Source organism: Pinus tabuliformis, chromosome 4_1, assembly GCF_031772625.1.
Source record: "Pinus tabuliformis cultivar Carrire ecotype Pingquan chromosome 4_1, CPIR1, whole genome shotgun sequence".
NCBI classification, from domain to species: Eukaryota; Viridiplantae; Streptophyta; class Pinopsida; order Pinales; family Pinaceae; genus Pinus; species Pinus tabuliformis.
Window position 1 is genome coordinate 71,154,942 of NC_142303.1, and position 19,644 is coordinate 71,174,585.

The window sequence follows — 19,644 nt, forward strand, 5'->3', positions numbered from 1 at the left end:
GCAAAATATGACTTCCCCTCTAAAGCACTGCGTTGCCTCTCTACTCTACGATGCCTCTCTATGGAACTCTCTGTCTCTCTGTTATGCACTCATCGGACTGGAAAATCTTCCTCCCGGCCTTACCATCCCTGCCCCTCACTACTTTGATCTTACTGAATCACCTCTGACAACTGAATGGTGCTACTCTAGAGATCGATTTCCCAGGAAAATCGAATTCCTTGTGTGTCCAAGTGTGTTCTCCAACCCGCATCGAATTTCTTCTTATAATCTCTCGTTCAGACATCAATGGTCAAGATTAAAACATAATTGATGGCTAAGATTAACTAGAACTCGATCCATGTCTTCTTCTACATTTTCACCATGACTTAATTAATACCCTTTAATTAATCAGCTTTCCTAAGTTTAGACTTAGGCACCATTAAAAAAATATTAATTATTTTAATTAACTCATCTCTAGGTGGAATTTCCAGAAACGATTTCTGGGTTTTGGAGAATACATGTATTCTAGTCTTTCCACCAAATTTCGTGGCTAGAACACAACCGATGCTACAAAAACTAACAGTCATACAGTTGTGGCCACTGCTTTGTTGCTATCTTTGTACTATTGTTGCAACTACTGCAATAATGAATCTAGTCTCCTCGGATCCTCAAGCACTAGCTTCCATAGGGCTGCTCCTTTTGAAGCTAGACTCCCTCTGAGCCTCGATCTCCCTGTGGGAAATCTCTCTGCTCCCTCCTGGAAACTTGCACTATCCTCCTGCACTGGAATTGGACTACATAGCTCTGCGCTGGGAATCTTTTGGCGTGAACTGCACCTGCATCTTGCAATTGGGCAATTCGCACAACCCATGTCACTGCAACTAGTTCTGCAACTGTCTCTCGAGTACTGACTATAACTAGCTATGCAGTTGTCATCAGAATAACCAACTGCACCTGCTGACACTAAACCTGCTACTACGATATTATGGGCCCTTGTAGCAAAAGTGATTATCCTGCTACAATAGCTAGGACCGATCTAACTAATCTCCTTGTTGCTTCTACACTAGACCCTGCCCATTTTGGCACATTGGAGTATCAAGCTCCTCCTCCTGGATCTAGTGCCTCACTATCTCCTTTTGAGCTTGGTCCTTGTTTGGGACACTTCTTCACTTTATAACTCACACTGGATAACTCATACTTCCTCTGACACCTGTCTCCAGCAACTAGAAGTCGATATGTTGCCCAGACCTATATTCTAGCTAACTCGCACGGCCTCCTCTGGCAATCTTGTGCGACCATCTCTGCAAAGCTATAAAATCTGCGAAACTCAAAAACTGGGAAAATAAACACGAATCTCTTCTCCTGCTTGACTGCTAGTACTGCTACTCACACTCCTTCATGGAGGAAGAAAATATGTCTTCTGCAATTGGAAATTTGGATTTCTAAAAATAGAAACCTTCTGAGAGAAACCTTCATCTGTGTGTGCACTTTCTCTTCCACCTAACACTGATTTTGCTCTAGCAACCTGCTGCAAAACCCTTTGTACCCAAACAAGAAATTTGCTCTTTGAAAATGCAGAGTTGCTGCTCCCTCTACCTGTTGGAATCGCTTTTCTGGACAAGTCGAATTTTCTGCCACTCTGCAACTGAGAATCGAACCCTCTATCCAGCAATTCGCACAGCCTGACTAGGCACTGTGCAACCCCTGAAAATTTCGACATGTTGCTCCCTCTGAACAGCAAAATTTTCTCTCTTTCGCCTCTGAGCTTCCTGTCTGTCAAATATGCTCTGATACCATGTGAAAATTTCTACGAAATTTCTATTGCAACGACTAGAATTAATTCTTCTAACTGTAAATTAATTATGCAGTGTATTGCTATGGCAACAACAAATTAATCACACTATAATCTTCACAAATAAAATATTGCAGAAAATAAAGGCACTGGAAACTGAGAAATGCTAGCACACACAAAAATTATGACATCGTTATTTTTGAACAAATGTCCCCGGAAAAACCCAACGTGGAAAAACCAGTTGCAGCACCTAAGGGTTTATATTATTATTATGCATCAAAAATTCTAAGTACAATAAAATGTCGCCAAACTGGCGATTCTACCCAAGAGAAACACTGGCAAAAATATACTGAGGGATTTTACCCTCTTCGAACAATCCTAACACCTGACTGTCTCTGAAAAGCAAGTCGTCCACCTGCTCTGCGCAGGCCCGGCATCACCCTAGTGTAGACCCTCACACACAAGGATGGAGCTACTGCCAATTTAGCATACCTTCCTGTTATTGACTGGGAAAATGCTCCTATGACCCTCTGGAAAGTCTTCCCGGCCTCTAGAATCGAAAACGGCCTCCCCTTCAACCAAATTGAACTGCTCTGCTGAAACAACTGCACAATCCCTATGCTGCTTTTTGGAGAAAATTTCGACCTCCTCTTTCTAACTCTCCGAAACTGGAAAACTTCCTTCGAATCACTGTTGACCTCTCCTACCACCTATTACTCGCCTCCTGGCTCGACCTCCACTGTTTCATCACTCTTGCACTTGGGAATTCAAACTACCTGGGCAACTAAGTATTTGCACTGGTGTGTTCTCCATCTATCCATCGACCTCTTGTTATAATCTCCAGTTGGGACTCCAACGACCACGATTAAAAATTAATCGATGGTTGAGATCATCTCCAAGACAATCCATGTGAGTTTCTAGATGATTCACACCTTTCTCAATTAATTCCTATTAATTAACCATTTGTCGTAAGTTCGGCTAGGAATTTTTTAATTATGATCAATTTATTTAATTGAGCCATCTCTACATGGAATTTCCAAAAACTATTTATGGGTTTTGGAGAACTTCTATGTTTTAGCCTCGCCACCAAGTTTCGAAACTAGAACACCTTCTGATGCTACAAAAACTAACATAGAAGGATCATATGTGTTCAAGGTACGACCAAGAGGAGTTGTGATTGTGCACTACACCAGCTAGACTGTCAGTTGTATCTTGTTCAAGGTAGATTGGTAGTCATAGTTGTTGACACTAAACCTTAGTTGTATATTTTTGTATCAGTGATTGTATGAGGGCCATGATCCCTAGGACGTGAGCCCTAGATAGTTGTATTACAATTTGTTATATAACAAAGTTGGGTTATTGAAAAATTGTAAAAAGTTGTCTATTTGTGCACGTGTTGATTTACTACTAGATTTATTCCACTGTATAAAGTAGTTTTTTGTGGCATTTGAGTTGGTTATGATAGAGAGTGTAAGACTCTAACCAAAATTCTCTCGTGTCTTGGAAAAACAACATGGTTTCAAAGCTACTTTGAAGGGCAAGTGAATCAAAGTGTGCACAACGAGTACAATGTTGATTTTTGGGTAGCATCTGATGTGCTCTAGCTCCGAAACTTTGTGAAAGGGTTAGAACACATGAGATCTCCAAGGCCCAAAAATCGTTTGGTGAAATTCCACCCGGATTGTATTTGCCAAGGATTCCATGGTGTTCTTATATGTTTTTAAAAAACTTCTGACCAGCTGACAAATTAGGCACATAACTTCCTGAGCATCGAATGTCTTTTTGTTAATACTGCTGTTTATGACTACTGCTAGCATCTGTCTATTGATCAAATACAAGGCTGTATGCACCACATTATTTTGCATAACTGAATAAAACTTTACTTTTCATCGTTTTATTGCATGTTTTGGAAAGTCATCTTGACCAGCTAACAAGCTAGGCACATAACTTCCTTCTTCAGCATCCAATGTCATTTATTGAAATTTGCGTTGAATGGATAACAAACACTACCTACTGACCTTGATGATTTGAATATTACATGCACGAATATATGTTGCTCCTCCGTGAGGAAATATTCTATTTGTTTTGCATTCTAGCTCATGATCCATGGTTGCAACTTGCCACCCGAAGTTCAAATTCAAGCAATCAGTACTGGTACTGTTTTTTGACATCAACTCGATTCATAACTGACGCACTCTGCGTTCATACATAGCAGTTTTCTGGTTTCTTTTCTAATTTTTCACTTTGGCCTTATCTCATGTAATTTAGGATTGCTTGTAGCTAGTGGTCACAGTGATACTTTGATACTTATGTAAAGTTTTGTACTAAGCAATCTAATTAAGAGCCAGATAATGAAGATGCCTATAATCTCAGGTGTTTACTTTTTACTGTGAGGATTAAATCAAGTGATCCGTAGATTATAGAAAAATTAAAATCCAAACAGTGAATATCTTTTCATATTAGGAAAGCATCAAATATATGAAGCCCCAAATTGTTTTTTCCCTCAAAAAAGTCCCCATAATATGTGGACTGAAATGTTGCTATTGAACATAAAAATGTAATCCAGAAGCCAGTGTTTCTCTTTGTTTCTTTCACTTATTTGATCCAATGTTCTCACCCAAGAAGATGCCTCAAAATGTACTGCAATACAAGAATAATCAAGCCCAAGATGTACCTCTCCAACTATGACTTTTCCAGTAGCAACCTTTTCCTTTGTTTCTGATATGCTCCTCTTCAGCAGTGTACTTGTTGAAGCTGCAGCAGAAAGAATACGCTCCTGCATAGAATCATGTGATAACTGTGATGACTGCTGTTGTCTAGATTGCTGAAGAAGACTCCATTGCGTCCTGAATACAGTTCCAGCACGCTCAGCAGCTTCTGTAACACTAGATCCTGCATCCTTTGCAACCTCTCCTACAAATGCACCTGCTGTCTGACTTGCCTGTTTAAGCTTGATGCCTGTTATTAGAAAAAAAAATAGAAATTATTGACCACTTCAACCAGCTAATAATTTTTCCAATGAAGCACTTAAAGACATTATCTCAGAATATTTTTGCTGCTTCATACTAATTATTTAATGTTTTCTTCAATTCGTTAGTAACAAAAAGGCAATCCCCAAAGCTCTCTGATGTTCTCACCTTATTTGTCCAAGTTAACTTATATTTCTGTAACGCACATCTGAGGCCTGATTTGTGAATTGTTATGAATTAATGATAAATATTAATTAGCTTATCTTTTAGCACTGGCTTTGCCAAGGATCGTGTTGAGAAAAATACGATGAAGCATAGCTTAATGTCGAAAATGGTTGTTATTGATGTCAAAGGCTGTCCAAATGAAAGAGAAAGTTACAAAGTCAAATAGTCTATTTCGAGACCCTTCCGACGATATATGGCATGCCTTCTAGCTCCTTATGGTTGAGGAGAAATTATTTTTTGAATATTCATTTATATGTTATACATCCTGCCAGTTGCACAAGTCGGCCCAGCCAGTGGACAAATCAGCCCTACCCTAGACCCCAAAAGTACTATAAATAGGCGTGAGAAGGAGAGTTTTTAACCATCACTCAAGCCATTTCAATTCTGTTTTAGCAAGCAGGAGGAGCAGGTCTGAGGTTCATGCCTCATGAACCATTAAGAAGTGAAGTGAAGCCATGTTGGAGAAGTATTGTGGAGTATTTGCTTCCCTACCCAAGCTGTAGGAGGGTCTTTGGAACACTTTTTGGGAAGTTTTTTTAGTCTTTTTGGTTCTGGTTTGGAGAAGGCCGAGTTCTGCCCTGTTGGAGGCTGATCCCTATTTGAGGCTAATTTCTGTTGAGGAGGCAGAGTCCTGTTGAAGGTTGAGTTTTGTTTGAGGCTATTTATTTTTATGGTATGTTCTATGCTTGCAACAATTACTTGAATGTCTTATCATCATTGACAGTAATTGTAGATAGAACATCAACAATATGTACAAGAAGATATGAGATGATTTGATTACAACTGAGGGTCCCAATTATATACCTAGGTAGGTACCCATTCACGAATGGTCATGTCCTTGGAGACATGACTCTTCAACACTAATTATTAGTTAATTATTCATTATTTATGATTTTTATTATTTATAGTTATTTTTATTATTTATATATATATATATATATATATATATTATTCATAACAAGGTTCTAGGAAGGGGAATTAGCCCCTAGTTGCACTCTTTAACACTCCCTCTCAACTAGGGAGGAATTCCACCTATCAACATCCATCCATTGCTATGCCATCGTGTCCATCATGTGCCATCTCTACAACTTGTTTCGTCTCTGCTGAAGATTGATATTATAGTCCACTACGGTAGGATTGAAAGAGGGTGGGTCACAAGACCCTACCATTCTCGCCAAAATGACAAAGGCAAGTCCTCATGTCTAGGGATAGAACCCCTACTAGGCTTGATCCTTTAGTGATCAAGTTGTTGAACATCATGCATCCTAGTCATAGAGAATACAGTAGTACCTGATGCATCCGTCGGTAGTACTAATTAACCCTAACCACTTTTCCCAACTCATTGGCCAGATGAGAGGTACTTCCCAAGAGTCCCAAACTGCAAGGGTAGGATGTATGCTGGGGTATCCACATGGGAAGGTGAACCACTCACCCTATTTTCACACACTAGGGTATGTACTCCACAGGGGAAGGTGAACCACTCACCCTGTTCTCATATAATGTACTCCATAGGGAAAGGTGAACCACTCACCCTATGTTCACATACTGGGGTATGTACTCCACAGGGGAAGGTGAACCACTCACCCTATGTTCACATATTGGGGTGTACTCCACAAGGGAAGGGGAACCACTCACCTTTTTCTCATATAGCGTACTCCATAGGGGTAGGTGAACAACTCAACCTATGTTCACATACTGGGGTATGTACTCCATAAGGGAAGGTGCACCACTCACCTTGTTCTCATGTAGCATACTCCATACGAGAAGGCGAACCACTCACCCTATGTTCACATACCGGGGTATGTACTCCACAGGGGAAGGTGAACCACTCACCTTGTGTTCACATGCTGGGTCCATAAGGGAAGGTGAACCACTCACCCTGTGCTCATATAACTCCAAGAAGTACCCTAGGCCCCTAGGAGCTCCCAAAGTTCAATGTTCAACCCAATCAAGATCCCTCCATATAGGAAATGTTGCTCTTTGAAGGCTCAGAATTTTTCCTTCCCAAAGGCCTTGTGAGGATATCAGCGACCTGACCAACCATCCATGGGAGCCTCATTGCTCCTCCCAAAATCATATAGATGATGGCACATAGCTCAGTAAAGAGCTTCTTCAAAACACACGGTCTTACAACTAGCCATTATAGCAGCAGTTGATTTTAGCAATCCTTTGTTTCCTGTACATCCAAGATACCAAATCAAAAATCATGTTAAAGAAAATATTTAACAAACCTTACTCCCTCTCACTCAGGGAGACCACAAGCCTAGCTTGACTAATTCATGAAGGTGCCCCAATGCCTGTTCTGCACAATTTTCTTTCATACGACCAGACTCTCTCTAGTTTAAGGTGCATGTTGTAATACAAAGGATCCACCTTGCAGCCTGCTCATCATTGTGAAAATTTATGAATCTAACAAATCAGAAATCCTACTGCAGTAAACTGATTTGCATTACCAACTTGTGTTCTTCATTTTAACAAGTTATTTTCAAAATTATTCAGAAAACATTAATGCAAATACACTGCAGCCTACACCAATATACAAATCAAGTACTGAAAAAATAAATGCGACAACCACACAAAGGACAGTTATTTTTGGACTAAACGTCCCAGGAAAAACCCAGTGTGGGAAAACTGGTGCAGGAGATGAGGGTTATATTACTATGCAGATTTCTGAATACAGATAGGGTGCCAAATCTGGCTCACCCAACAGAGAATAAACCAGGCAGAAGTACCTCTATCCAGAAACAGATATTTTGGCGGATCCAGCAACTAGATGAACAAACCCCACAAGTGACTGTGTTGTCCTCAGTGTTGTGCAGCGATGGTAGCTCCTAGCTCTGTGTTGGGACTGCATCACCTCCTCTAGGAGCTGTGTAACCCTTCCGGTGAGCCTTCCCAGCTCAAAAATCAATCTACTAAATTGATGCCCAATCTACCTCACAGAAACCCCAGCGCTGCCTCTGTGTGACTACGTGAAACCTCCAGCCTCTCTGTTATGTGTTCTCGACCTTGGACGAAAGCCCCACTACCAAACTACCCCTCTCTGCACTAGAAGCTTACTCCAAAATTCTCGACAAACCACGCCCCAGAATTTTGATCTAGCTCAAGTGCTGCTCTCCTTGTGTGTGTTCTCCAACTAACCCCAAGCCTTCCTTTATACTTTTCCTGTTGAGAAATCATCAGTCGTGATCTAATCTCTAATCAACGGCTAAGATTAAATTAGACTTGATCCTCATCACTTAGAAGCTTCTCACCCATATTTACATTAATTCACTTAATTATTTTAATTTCCTAAGTTTTAACTTAGGCACCATTAAAAATAATTAAATATTTGAATAACATGCACTACGGGAGAATCTCCAAACGATTTATGGGTCTTGTAGATCTCATGTGTTCTAGCCCCTCCACAATATTTCAAAGCTAAAGCACATCTGATGCTACCCAAAAATCAACACTCCCTCTTAGCGAGGAATGTGCTCTAGCAATACTTCCCAACAGAAGTATCACACTGATCTACAGCATTAGTCCTTTGAGTTGCTGATGCTCGGCATGCTGCCCTTCATCCACTGCGCTGCTGCAATCTGTACTGCTGCCCATGACACTACCATTGTCACTGTTGCATCTATACTGCATCTCCCTCTCAATATGATGCATCATGCTGCCCATAGCACTACCACTGCTAACTGTTGCACTGCAACTCATTCGTTGAGAAGTAAGCAACTGAAAAGCCACCCAAAAGCTGACATGTTGGCTAGTCTGAATTCCCCTTGATGCTAAATCTACCTCTGATGCTAATTTGTGTTGACCCTCTAATGTTATTGCGTTGTTGTTGTATGTGCCTTGTGCCTTCCGCACTGCTGCAACACTCCACTACGCAGCTTCAAAATTTGGCGCTCTAGCTCTGCCACTATTGCTCCATCATCCCTCCCACCAACTGACTCCGTCATTCTATTACTGTCATTAAGGGCTCCCGTAGTCGTATATGATCCATGAGTTTGGGCACCTCAAGGATCCTGCCCCCTTTCACTGTAGCTCCAACTATAGTTCTATATCGCCCCACTTCTTTTCTAGAGGTGCATGAGCACTCATGGCATAATTATCATCGTCCTCTCCGTCAGCTTGCACTGGAGCAACCTTTGAGTTAGACTTCTCTTTTTTGCCCTTCTTCTTTTGAGGGCACTGCGTGGCAAAATGACCCATTTCTCCACATCTGAAGCATCTGACTTTGGATATGTCCTTCTTTCGTTTCTGCTGCCCTTGTTGTCCCGCTGATGCGAGAGTGCATCCTCCTCTTCCTCCTTCTAGATTCTAATCCCTTTGTTGTTGCTTCCCACCTCGGTCCATCGTCTGATCTCTTCTTGTCGAAGAGTTGCCCACATTTCCTCCCAACTAGGAAGAGAAGCCCTACCCAAGATGCTTTAGACAAAGGTTTTCCAGTCTTCAGTGACTGTATTCAGTGCAGTCTTGACCATAAATTCAACATCTGGTGTAGCCCCTACAGAAGCTAGTTGATCACGGATCCTTTGCAACCTAAGAAGGAAGGGATCGATTTCTTCTCCCTTCTGCATCTGAAACTGTCTCAACTGACTCTCAAGCAACATCTTCCGCTAAAAGGAAGTTCCCTTGTACAAAGTGATCAAGGCCTCCCACATTTCCCTTGTGTCCTTCTCAACAATATGTGGGATCACATGATCCTTGACCCCATCCATAATCAAGCACTTTGCTTTTGCCTGAGCCTCCTTGTACTTTTTGAGAGGATCAACATCAATCGGAACAACAACCGTTTCCAAAGCATAATCCTTGATGCGATGTTTATCCAAAATTATCAGGATCTAGGCCTTCCAGATGACGAAGTTGGATGCTCCATCCAACCTGTCCTGATCCCTCAGCCCGTTAACGGCCATCTTTGCTCAAATGAATGTTGAATTGGTTCTCTTCTCCCTCTTTCGTTGTTGTCCCAGCAAAACTTGGATCTGGATTTCATTGGCGATAGAAATCCTCTAAGGAACAAGCTCCCTCTGAATTTCGATTTCCTTCACGGAAATCCTTCTACCAATCAATGTCGAACCACCCCTCTCTGATCTCTCTCTGTTGCTGCTCAGCACTGGATCTAGATTTCTTGGCAAGAAATCTTCTGAGGAACTAATTCCATCTACTTTGCTTTTGCCCCACTAGGTATTGTTCTGCACCAACAGAATCAGCACCTCACCAGCAACTCCAAATAAAATTTGCGCTACACCCCCAGCCACAGCGACTAAATCACCGAAACTCAACAGTCTCTGCCCTAGCCCGGTAACCACTGAGTTGCCCTCTACAACAACAGTGTCACCCAATCAGGCTGACGCGGGCTCTGCGTGAGCCTCCCTTGGTGACTGCATCACCCCTCCTCTGCTCTTTTGGCCTGAAACTGCGTTGTCTCTAAGGGCAGTTGTCTTCACGCACATGGCTTCAATCCTCCTTGATCTGCAATCCCTTTGATACTATGCGAAAATTTCTGAATCTAACAAATCAAAAATCCTACTACAGTAAACTGATTTGCATTACCTACTTGTGTTCTTCATTTTAACAAGTTATTTTCAGAATTATTCAGAAAATATTAATGCAAATACACTGCAACCTACACCAATATACAGATCAAGTACTGAAAAAATAAATGAGACAACCACACAAAGGACACACTTATTTTTGGACTAAACGTCCCTGGAAAAACCCAGTGTGGGAAAATTAGTGCAGCAGATATGAGGGTTTTATTATTATGCAGATTTATGAATACAACTAGGGTGCCAAATCTGGCTCACCCAACAGAGAATAAACCCGACAGAAGTACCTCTATCCGGAGACAGATATTTTGGTGGATCCAACAACTAGATGAACAAACCCCACAGGTGACTGTGCTATCCTCAGTGTTGTGCAGTGATGGTTGCTCCTAGCTCTGTGTTAGGACTGCGTCACCTCCTCCAAGAGCTGTGTCACCCTCCTGGTGAGCCTTCCTGGCTCAGAAATTGATCTGTTCAATTGATGCCCAATCTGCCTCACAAAAACACCAACGCTGCCTCTATGTGACTGTGTCAGCCCTCCAGCCTCTACGCCACCCTCCTAGACTTGCATTGTCTCTCCCTGGTGCTGCGCTACCTCTTTGTTATGTATTCTCGGCCTTGGACAAAAGTCTCGCTCACGGACCACCCCTCTCTGCACTAGAAGCTTACTCCGAAATTCTCAACAAACCACACCCCAAAATTTCGATCTAGTTCAAGTGTTGCTCTCCTTGTGTGTGTTCTCCAACTGACCCCAAGCCTTCCTTTATACTTTTCCTGTTGAGAAATCAACGGTCGTGATCTAATCTCTAATCAACGGCTAAGATTGAATTAGACTTGATCCTCGTCTTAGAAGCTTCTCACCCATATTTACATTAGTTCACTTTAACTATTTTAATTTCCCAAGTTTTAACTTAGGCACCATTAAAAATAATTAATTATTTGAATAACATGCACTCCGGTTGGAATTTCTCCAAACAACTTATGGGTCTTGGAGATCTCATGTGTTCTAGCCCCTCCACAAAATTTCGGAGCTAGAGCACATCCGATGCTACCCAAAAATCAACAATCATGGGATCCAATAACCTGAAGGATTACCAATCAGCATGTCATGCTTCTGAATGTTCACTTCCATAGGGAAGGCCTTTGCTATAATTACCAGGAAGGTTCAACAGACAACTCCCTTTGAGACTGATGAGATAAAAAAATTCTTCAATTTGTAATCATGAGTCCTACTCATCTTCTTCAAGACCTGAAGAGCTTCACAGTATGTGCTTCTTAATTATAAACATTAGCAATTCATGCAAACATCTCATCTTCCCTCTTAAGCCTCTTCATCAATTAGGGAGACCTCAAATACATCCTTCTCAACGAAAATTTGAATCAGTTCATCTCTCTAGTCAATGCAGGATCACACTATATACACTATCTCAACTCATCAGCTAATGGTAACATAGTGATCCAGTCAACTATCCAGGCCATATTGTAACTTCTTAGCACATTAATGACTATATGTTTTAGTGTAAGGAGGCCTACAAAGTCTGCATACTGCAATAATCCAGACATCCTTGGTCCTTGCAACAGTCACATTCTTCTTTTCCATATTAGACTATCCAACCATACAGAAGTTCAGATAGCAAAACCAGTTACACAGTATGCTTATACTTCTGAGATTTCAATAGAGAGGATTACAAGAAGTAGTCTTCGGACTATTTATAGACTATGACATATTATAACCACAGTAGTATAACATAAAAGTATTTTGAGTTGTGTTAAGATGGTACCATGATGGTGATCCGAACTATACTCCTAACTGAGATTAATAAGGTTCCGATATGTGCCATTATTAGATTCCAAATTGTGCTATTATAAGGTTCTGAACTACCTTCAACGAACCACAGAAATCACCAAAAGGGTACCACAGGGATGACCGAGCTTGAGTGTCATGATAATCCTCTAAGAGATCCGAACTTATCTTGTCAATGCAAGACATATCACTATAGTATATGGAATTACAAACTTTGCATCTTCTAATCATTTCTTTTTACACTCACACAAGTTGCCCATACCATATACCATAATGGTTAATATGCTACACATCAACAACTGTCCTTGAAGGGTTCTTAAAGGATTTCTTTATAACTGCATACAATTTGTAGATCATTGACACAGTCCTCTAATGTATTTTCATTTTTCAAGAATTTGAATTAAATGAGACAACCACACACAGGACACACTTATTTTTGGACTAAACGTCCCCGGAAAAACCCAGTGTGGGAAAATCGGTGCAGCAGATATGAGGGTTTTATTATTATGCAAATTTTTTAATACAACTAGGGTGCCAAATCTGGCTCACCCAACAGAGAATAAACCCGACAGAAGTACCTCTATCCGGAGACAGATATTTTGGTGGATCCAACAACTAGATGAACAAACCCCACAGGTGACTGCGTTATCCTCAGTGTTGTGCAGTGATGGTTGCTCCCAGCGCTGTGCTAGGACTGCGTCACCTCCTCTAGGAGCTGCGTCACCCTCCTGGTGAGCCTTCCTAGCTTAGAAATCGATCTGTTGAATTGATGCCCAATCTGCCTCACAGAAACACCAACGATGCCTCTGTGTGACTGCGTCAGCCCTCTAGCCTCTGCGCCACCCTCCTAGACCTGCGTTGTCTCTCCCTGGTGCTGCACTGCCTCTCTGTTATGTATTCTCGGCCTTGAACGAAAGTCTCGCTCCCGAACTACCCCTCTCTGCACTATAAGTTTACTTCGAAATTCTCAGCAAACCACGCCCCAAAATTTCGATCTAGCTCAAGTGTTGCTCTCCCTATGTGTGTTCTCCAACTGACCCCAAGCCTTCTTTTATACTTTTCCTGTTGAGAAATCAACGGTCGTGATATAATCTCTAATCAACGGCTAAGATTGAATTAGACTTGATCCTCGTCTTCGAAGCTTCTCACCCATATTTACATTAATTCACTTTAATTATTTTAATTTCCCAAGTTTTAACTTAGGCACCATTAAAAATAATTAATTATTTGAATAACATGCACTCCGGTTGGAATTTCTCCAAACGATTTATCGGTCTTGGAGATCTCATGTGTTCTAGCCCCTCCACAAAATTTCAGAGCTAAAGCACATCCGATGCTACCCAAAAATCAACAATCATGGGATCCAATAACCTGAAGGATTACCAATCAGCATGTCATGCTTTTGAATGTTCACTTCCATAGGGAAGTCCTTTGCTATAATTACCAGGAGGGTTCAACAGACAACTCCCTTTGAGACTGATGAGATAAAAAATTCTTCAATTTGTAATCATGAGTCCTACTCATCTTCTTCAAGACTTGAAGGTAGCTTCACAGTATGTGCTTCTTAATTATAAACATTAGCAATTCAAGCAAAGATCTCATCTTCCCTCTTAAGCCTCTTCATCAATTAGGGAGACCTCAAATACATCCTTCTCAACGACAATTTGAATCAGTTCATCTCTCTAGTGTACTCGTTGTTCCAGTCAATGCAGGATCACACTATATACACTATCTCAATTCATCAACTAACGGTAACATAGTAATCCAGTCAACTATCCAGGCCATACTGTAACTTCTGAGCACATTAATGACTATATGTTTTAGTGTAAGGAGGCCTACAAAGACTACATACTGCAGTAATCCAGACATCCTCGATCCTTGCAACAGTCACATTCTTCTTTTCCATATTAGACTATCCAACCATACAGAGGTTCAGATAACAAAACCAGTTACACAGTATGCTTATACTTCTGAGATTTCAATAGAGAGGATTACAAGAAGTAGTCCTTGGACTATTTAGAGACTGTGACATATTATAACCACAGTAGTATAACATAACAGTATTTTGAGTTGTGTTAAGATGGTACCATGATGGTGATCCGAACTATACTCCTAACTGATATTAATAAGGTTCTGATGTGCTATTATTAGATTCCAAATTGTGTTATTATAAGGTTCTGAACTACCTTCAAAGAACCACAGATATCACCAAAAGGATACCACAGGGATGACCAAGCTTGAGTGTTATGATAATCCTCCAAGAGATCCAAACTTAACTTGTCAATGCAAGACATATCACTATAGTATATGGAATTACAGACTTTGCATCTTCTAATCATTTCTTTTTACACTCACACAAGTTGCCCATACCATATACCATAATGGTTAATATGTTACACGTCAACAACTGTCTTTGAAGAATTCTTAAAAGATTTCTTTATAATTGCATACAATTTGTAGATCATTGACACAGTCCTCTAATGTATTTTCATTTTTCAAGTATTTGAAATAGACCTTTAGGAAATCAGAATATTATGATGCAAGTCTTCAGACTTCTGACAGAACTTCTCTTATGATGATAAGAGAATATCTATTAAAACTTCAAACTTCATCATAAGATATTCTCTTATGATGATAAGAGAATATCTTTGTTTGCCTCCGCACATTCACCCAAACGTGTTTCATTCAACTCATCCAACTCACCGGGTGCTTCCACCGAACGCCCAACTTGTCCACCAGCAAGTCGTGTCACCCGTGCACCCATTCAAGTCTTCACCCGGTTCACCGTTCGATCAACTCGTGTCGTTCAAGCAGGCACCCTGCCGCGCCCTCGAACGACCTCGAACAATCCTACTCGAACGCCCTCAAACGATCCTGCACGAACGCCCTCGCCCGATGACTTCGCACAACTTTTTTGAACGACGCCCTCGAATGACTTTCTTGCACAACGCCCTCGAACGACTTTCTGAACGAACGCCCTTGAACAACTGCCTGCACGAATGCCTTCGAACGACCTCCTTCGGCTCAGCTCGAGTGCTTCGGCCCTGCACTTCGTCCGCCTACACCTTCGCCCGAATTTCAAACCAATCCTCGCACTTTCACCTTATTCCACCCTTGGACGCTCTGAACTGTGCATTGATTCCTTGATTGTTGAATGACCTCTCCACGCCATCCATATATATGGTTTGCCCAACATTGAACCAATGTGTCCTCATGGTGGCTGACCACCATATCTTTGTTCGAACGAGTCAGCTCGCCCCTTGGGCGACCCAACTCTTCACTTTTTAACACGTCGGCCGGTTGGCTGGACACCCCCACTCAGGACTGCCTCACGCTATAAACCAACCGCCCTCTTCCACACTTAGCCATTTTCGCATATAGCCTCGTGTGTTCAGCTCTGCAACTCGTGGGCGCTACATTCTCCCCCACTTGAAATCATTGTCGTCCTCAACAATCTCGCATCCAAGCAACCATCTGTCACCAAGATATCCATACCAATGCCATATAAACCACCGGTATGTCATATATCGAAAAGTCTCCTCAATCCATGATCATCAACCACATCCGTCGCAATCTCCACATGCTGCTCCCACTGTGGAAGGTTGGCCCCTCCATCTCAAGCTACATGCTCACTGCAACATATCGTGTCAACCTCATCATGTATCGTCATCGTGTGAACTGTTGTCATGATACTCCAACATAATGCTAACACATCTCTGTACACTGACGTCCCTCATGACTCGAACTAGTCAGGTGATCAGTCCAACTGTCACGCTCAAACCATGAGAATGCACATCCTCATGCCATCATTAGTCGTTTCTCAGACTCCTGTCACAACATCAACTCGATCAAGAATCCATCTCCATCTAAGCCATGTCCAGGTCCATGAAGTAGTCTTCATCTCATCTGCAACATGTTGTCCATGATGTTTGGTATCAATGTGCTGCATGAAATCAGCCGCATCTATCCCAACATCATCATCCATATGTGTAAAGTCCATCTCCTCAAAGTGAAGAGATCCTCTCACCAAACTCGACTCTCGATGTACCACATCCAGGTCCATGAAGCAACCTCCATCATCTCTGTAATGTGCCATCCCTCAATTCTGTCACAGAAACAAGTATACACCTATCTCATCCATCCATGTGTAAAAAGTGGTTAGGTCTCGGCTCAACCCATGCCCAAGTGTTGCCACCAGAGATCATTATCGTTGTAACTCCATCACTCCAAAGTGTCTCATATCAAGCCAAACTCTCTTGGGTCATTGTGCTAGACTGAGAAACCATTGCTTATGGTTGGAGAGTTTGGCCTCATGAATGATATTGATTGATCCCATGGTCAGTTGGGTGTTGACCTTGATGCCATTGGATTTTGTCTTATGGGATGAGTTTGATGTTATGTATCTTTCCTTATGATGAGACTTGTACATATGAGCTTTCCCTTGAGTTTTATTATTGGGAGACCAATGGATTGATCGGGGAGATTAACCTTGACAGAGAATGAAAATTACCTACATGGCTAAGAGGGAGTGTTGGAAATTTAGTAGCCATGGTCAGTATTTTCATTTAAATACGAAAAGGAATAATTTGAATTTAATTTGTGACTCCCACAAGAGTCCAAGTCGGCTTGGCCCCTTGGATGCACCTATTCCACCCCCCTTTAGAGACTATTTATATGTGATTACTCCTTCTCATTTGTGCATCGAATCATCTCTTGTTTATCTCTGTTCCAGTGAAGATAGGAAGAGGAAGAAGCCGAAAATCTAAAGCAAGAGGAAAGGAGAGGCTTAGCACTTGTGGGAAGTCTTGTTACTGGCTAGTTTTTGTTTTGATGATTTGATGAACATTGAACATTCTCTCATAAGGAAAGACTTACTGGGATTTCCCCCTTGTGGGGTTTTGTCCCATGAAAATTTTGTGTCTCTTGTTTCATTGTCTCATTGTGATTTCTATTGCTCGTTCGTGTTTAATGGTTGAAATTTTCTTATGTATAACTACTTGATGATATTGAATGTTGTATGGAATTAATACCAATGAACCATTGGAAGTAGTTATCTCTAAGAAAATTGCTCTAGTTTATATTATTCTAGAAAAAACAATAGGCCTTTACTCCCAAGGGTGAGATTTTGTGACCTTTGACAGTTGATAGTCAACCTGTGTAAAACCAATATTTTGACCTTCAATGCTTCGAAGAGCTCTCTTCAAAACTTACATTTATATTATTAAGGGATAGAGACTAAGATAACCACGTCTTACATTTCCCTGGGAGTACAGTTCACAGGGCCTCAATTTGGCTTGCAGTAGTTCCTCCGTCGTTGCCTTAGTAAAGGGTATGATTCTCTAGCCCTCATCAAGAGACAGTGCTTTCAAGGGTAGTTTTAGGACACTCCGACCAAACTCGATCTCAATGAGGTAATTATCAAACCCATAGTTCTCTATGGCTCTGTGATTTGAGGATTTAGCTTGTTGCAGATAGACTAGACTAGGTTGGAGAGAGTACAGATCTTGCCCCTATTAGAAAATCAAAAAGGCAGAAAGATTTTCTTATGTTGATAATTTATTGTGATATTTTTATGTTCTTATTAATTTTCTTATGTTCTTCTTTTATCTTTATTTCGTTGAGCATTTATCAAAAGAAAAACATGAAGATCAGGGACACCATATGAAGGCAGATAGCCAGGGATAAAACCCCTATATAGGGGAAAACCCAATCAAGAACTCTTCCTTCAGTTCAGATTGAGATGGACCAAGTCCCTAGACCAACAGACTTTCCTCCTCCCCCAAGTTAGCCTTCCAAGATGATATTGTTGAAAAAAGAAACCCAAATAATGAAGAAAACAAGAAAGCAATAATTGAATAGCCAAGACACGAAACTGAATGAATTAATAGGAACTTTTATTGAGCAATGATTCTCTGTGTTACATTTCATGGGCATTTGATAGTTTTATATTACCAACTATCGTTACATAACTAATTATTCGTTACAAAACTGTCTATTTACATTTTACCTAAAGTTACTAATTCGTTGTCAAACTAACAAACTCCACCTTGACAACAATTTTCCCATTCATCATCTTTCCTGCAAGCCAAGAGAAGCTAAACACCACCGCAACTTCTCTACTGTAACTGGCTTTGTGAATATGTCTGCACAATTTTCTCGTGTATGGACCTTTTTAAGAGCTACTTTTCCGCCATCGATCACATGTCTCAGAAAATGATACCTTACATCAATGTGCTTGGTTCTGCTGTGATAGGCAGGGTTTGTAGCCAAGTGAATAGCACTTTGACTGTCACAAAGTACATTCACTTTCTCCTGCGTTCTTCCAATTTCATCGAGCAGACCTTTTAACCAGATTGCTTCTTTACTAGCATCTGAAGCAGCAATATATTCGGCTTCGGTAGTGGACAATGCAACCGTGTCTTGAAGCTTTGACATCCAACTAATTGCTCCACCTGCAAGAGTAAAGACGTAACCTGTAGTAGATCTTCTTTTGTCCAAATCACCAGCATAGTCAGCATCTACATATCCGCAGACTGATCCTTCACTACCATTAAAGACGATGCAATGATCACTTGTGCCTCTTAGATATCGAAGCACCCATTTCACTGCTTGCCAATGTTCTTTACCTGGATGTGCCATGAACCTGCTGACAACTCCAACTGCATGTGAAATGTCAGGTCTTGTAGATACCATCGCATACATTAAGTTGCCTACCGCATTTGCATATGGTACATGAGACATATACTGCTTTTCTTCATCAGCTCTAGGACTCAAAACCGAAGAAAGCTTAAAATGGGAAGCTAGAGGAACATTAACAGGTTTCACATTATTCATAGAGAACTTTTCAAGTACCTTCTCCACATACTTTTGTTGTGATAACCAAAGCTTACCATTTTTTCTGTCTCTGTGTATCTCCATGCCCAAGATATGTTTTGCTGCTCCAAGATCCTTCATATCAAACGTCCTAGAGAGTTGAGCCTTTAACCTGTTGATTTCTTCCATGTTTTTGCTTGCAATAAGCATATCGTCAACATACAAAGCTAAGATAATGAATATGCCATTGAAACTTTTGCAGTACACACAATGATCATACTCACTTCTTATAAAGTTCTGGCTCACCATGAAGGAATCAAACTTCTTGTACCATTGTCTGGGAGACTGCCTCAGACCATACAATGATTTCCTGAGCTTGCAAACTAATCTTCTGCTGCGACCTCGTACAAAACCTTCTGGTTGTTCCATATATATCTCTTCGTTCAAATCACCATGTAGAAAAGTTGTTTTAACATCTAACTATTCTAACTCAAGATTAAGCAACGCAGTTAGTGCCAACACAGT

The 19,644-nt window shown here is 41.1% G+C and overlaps 1 protein-coding gene across 2 annotated transcripts in view; it reads right to left on the reverse strand.

The window, feature by feature from the left end:
- The window catches only part of LOC149174189 (small G protein family protein / RhoGAP family protein), a 116,512-nt gene that overhangs the window by 82,209 nt on the left and 14,659 nt on the right, over nt 1-19,644 (reverse strand). For both annotated transcript variants that reach the window (XM_089419223.1, XM_089419222.1), the window contains exon 3: nt 4,446-4,729. In XM_089419223.1, the coding sequence (XP_089275349.1) occupies nt 4,446-4,729 (284 nt within the window). The remainder of the gene's footprint in view (nt 1-4,445; nt 4,730-19,644) is intronic.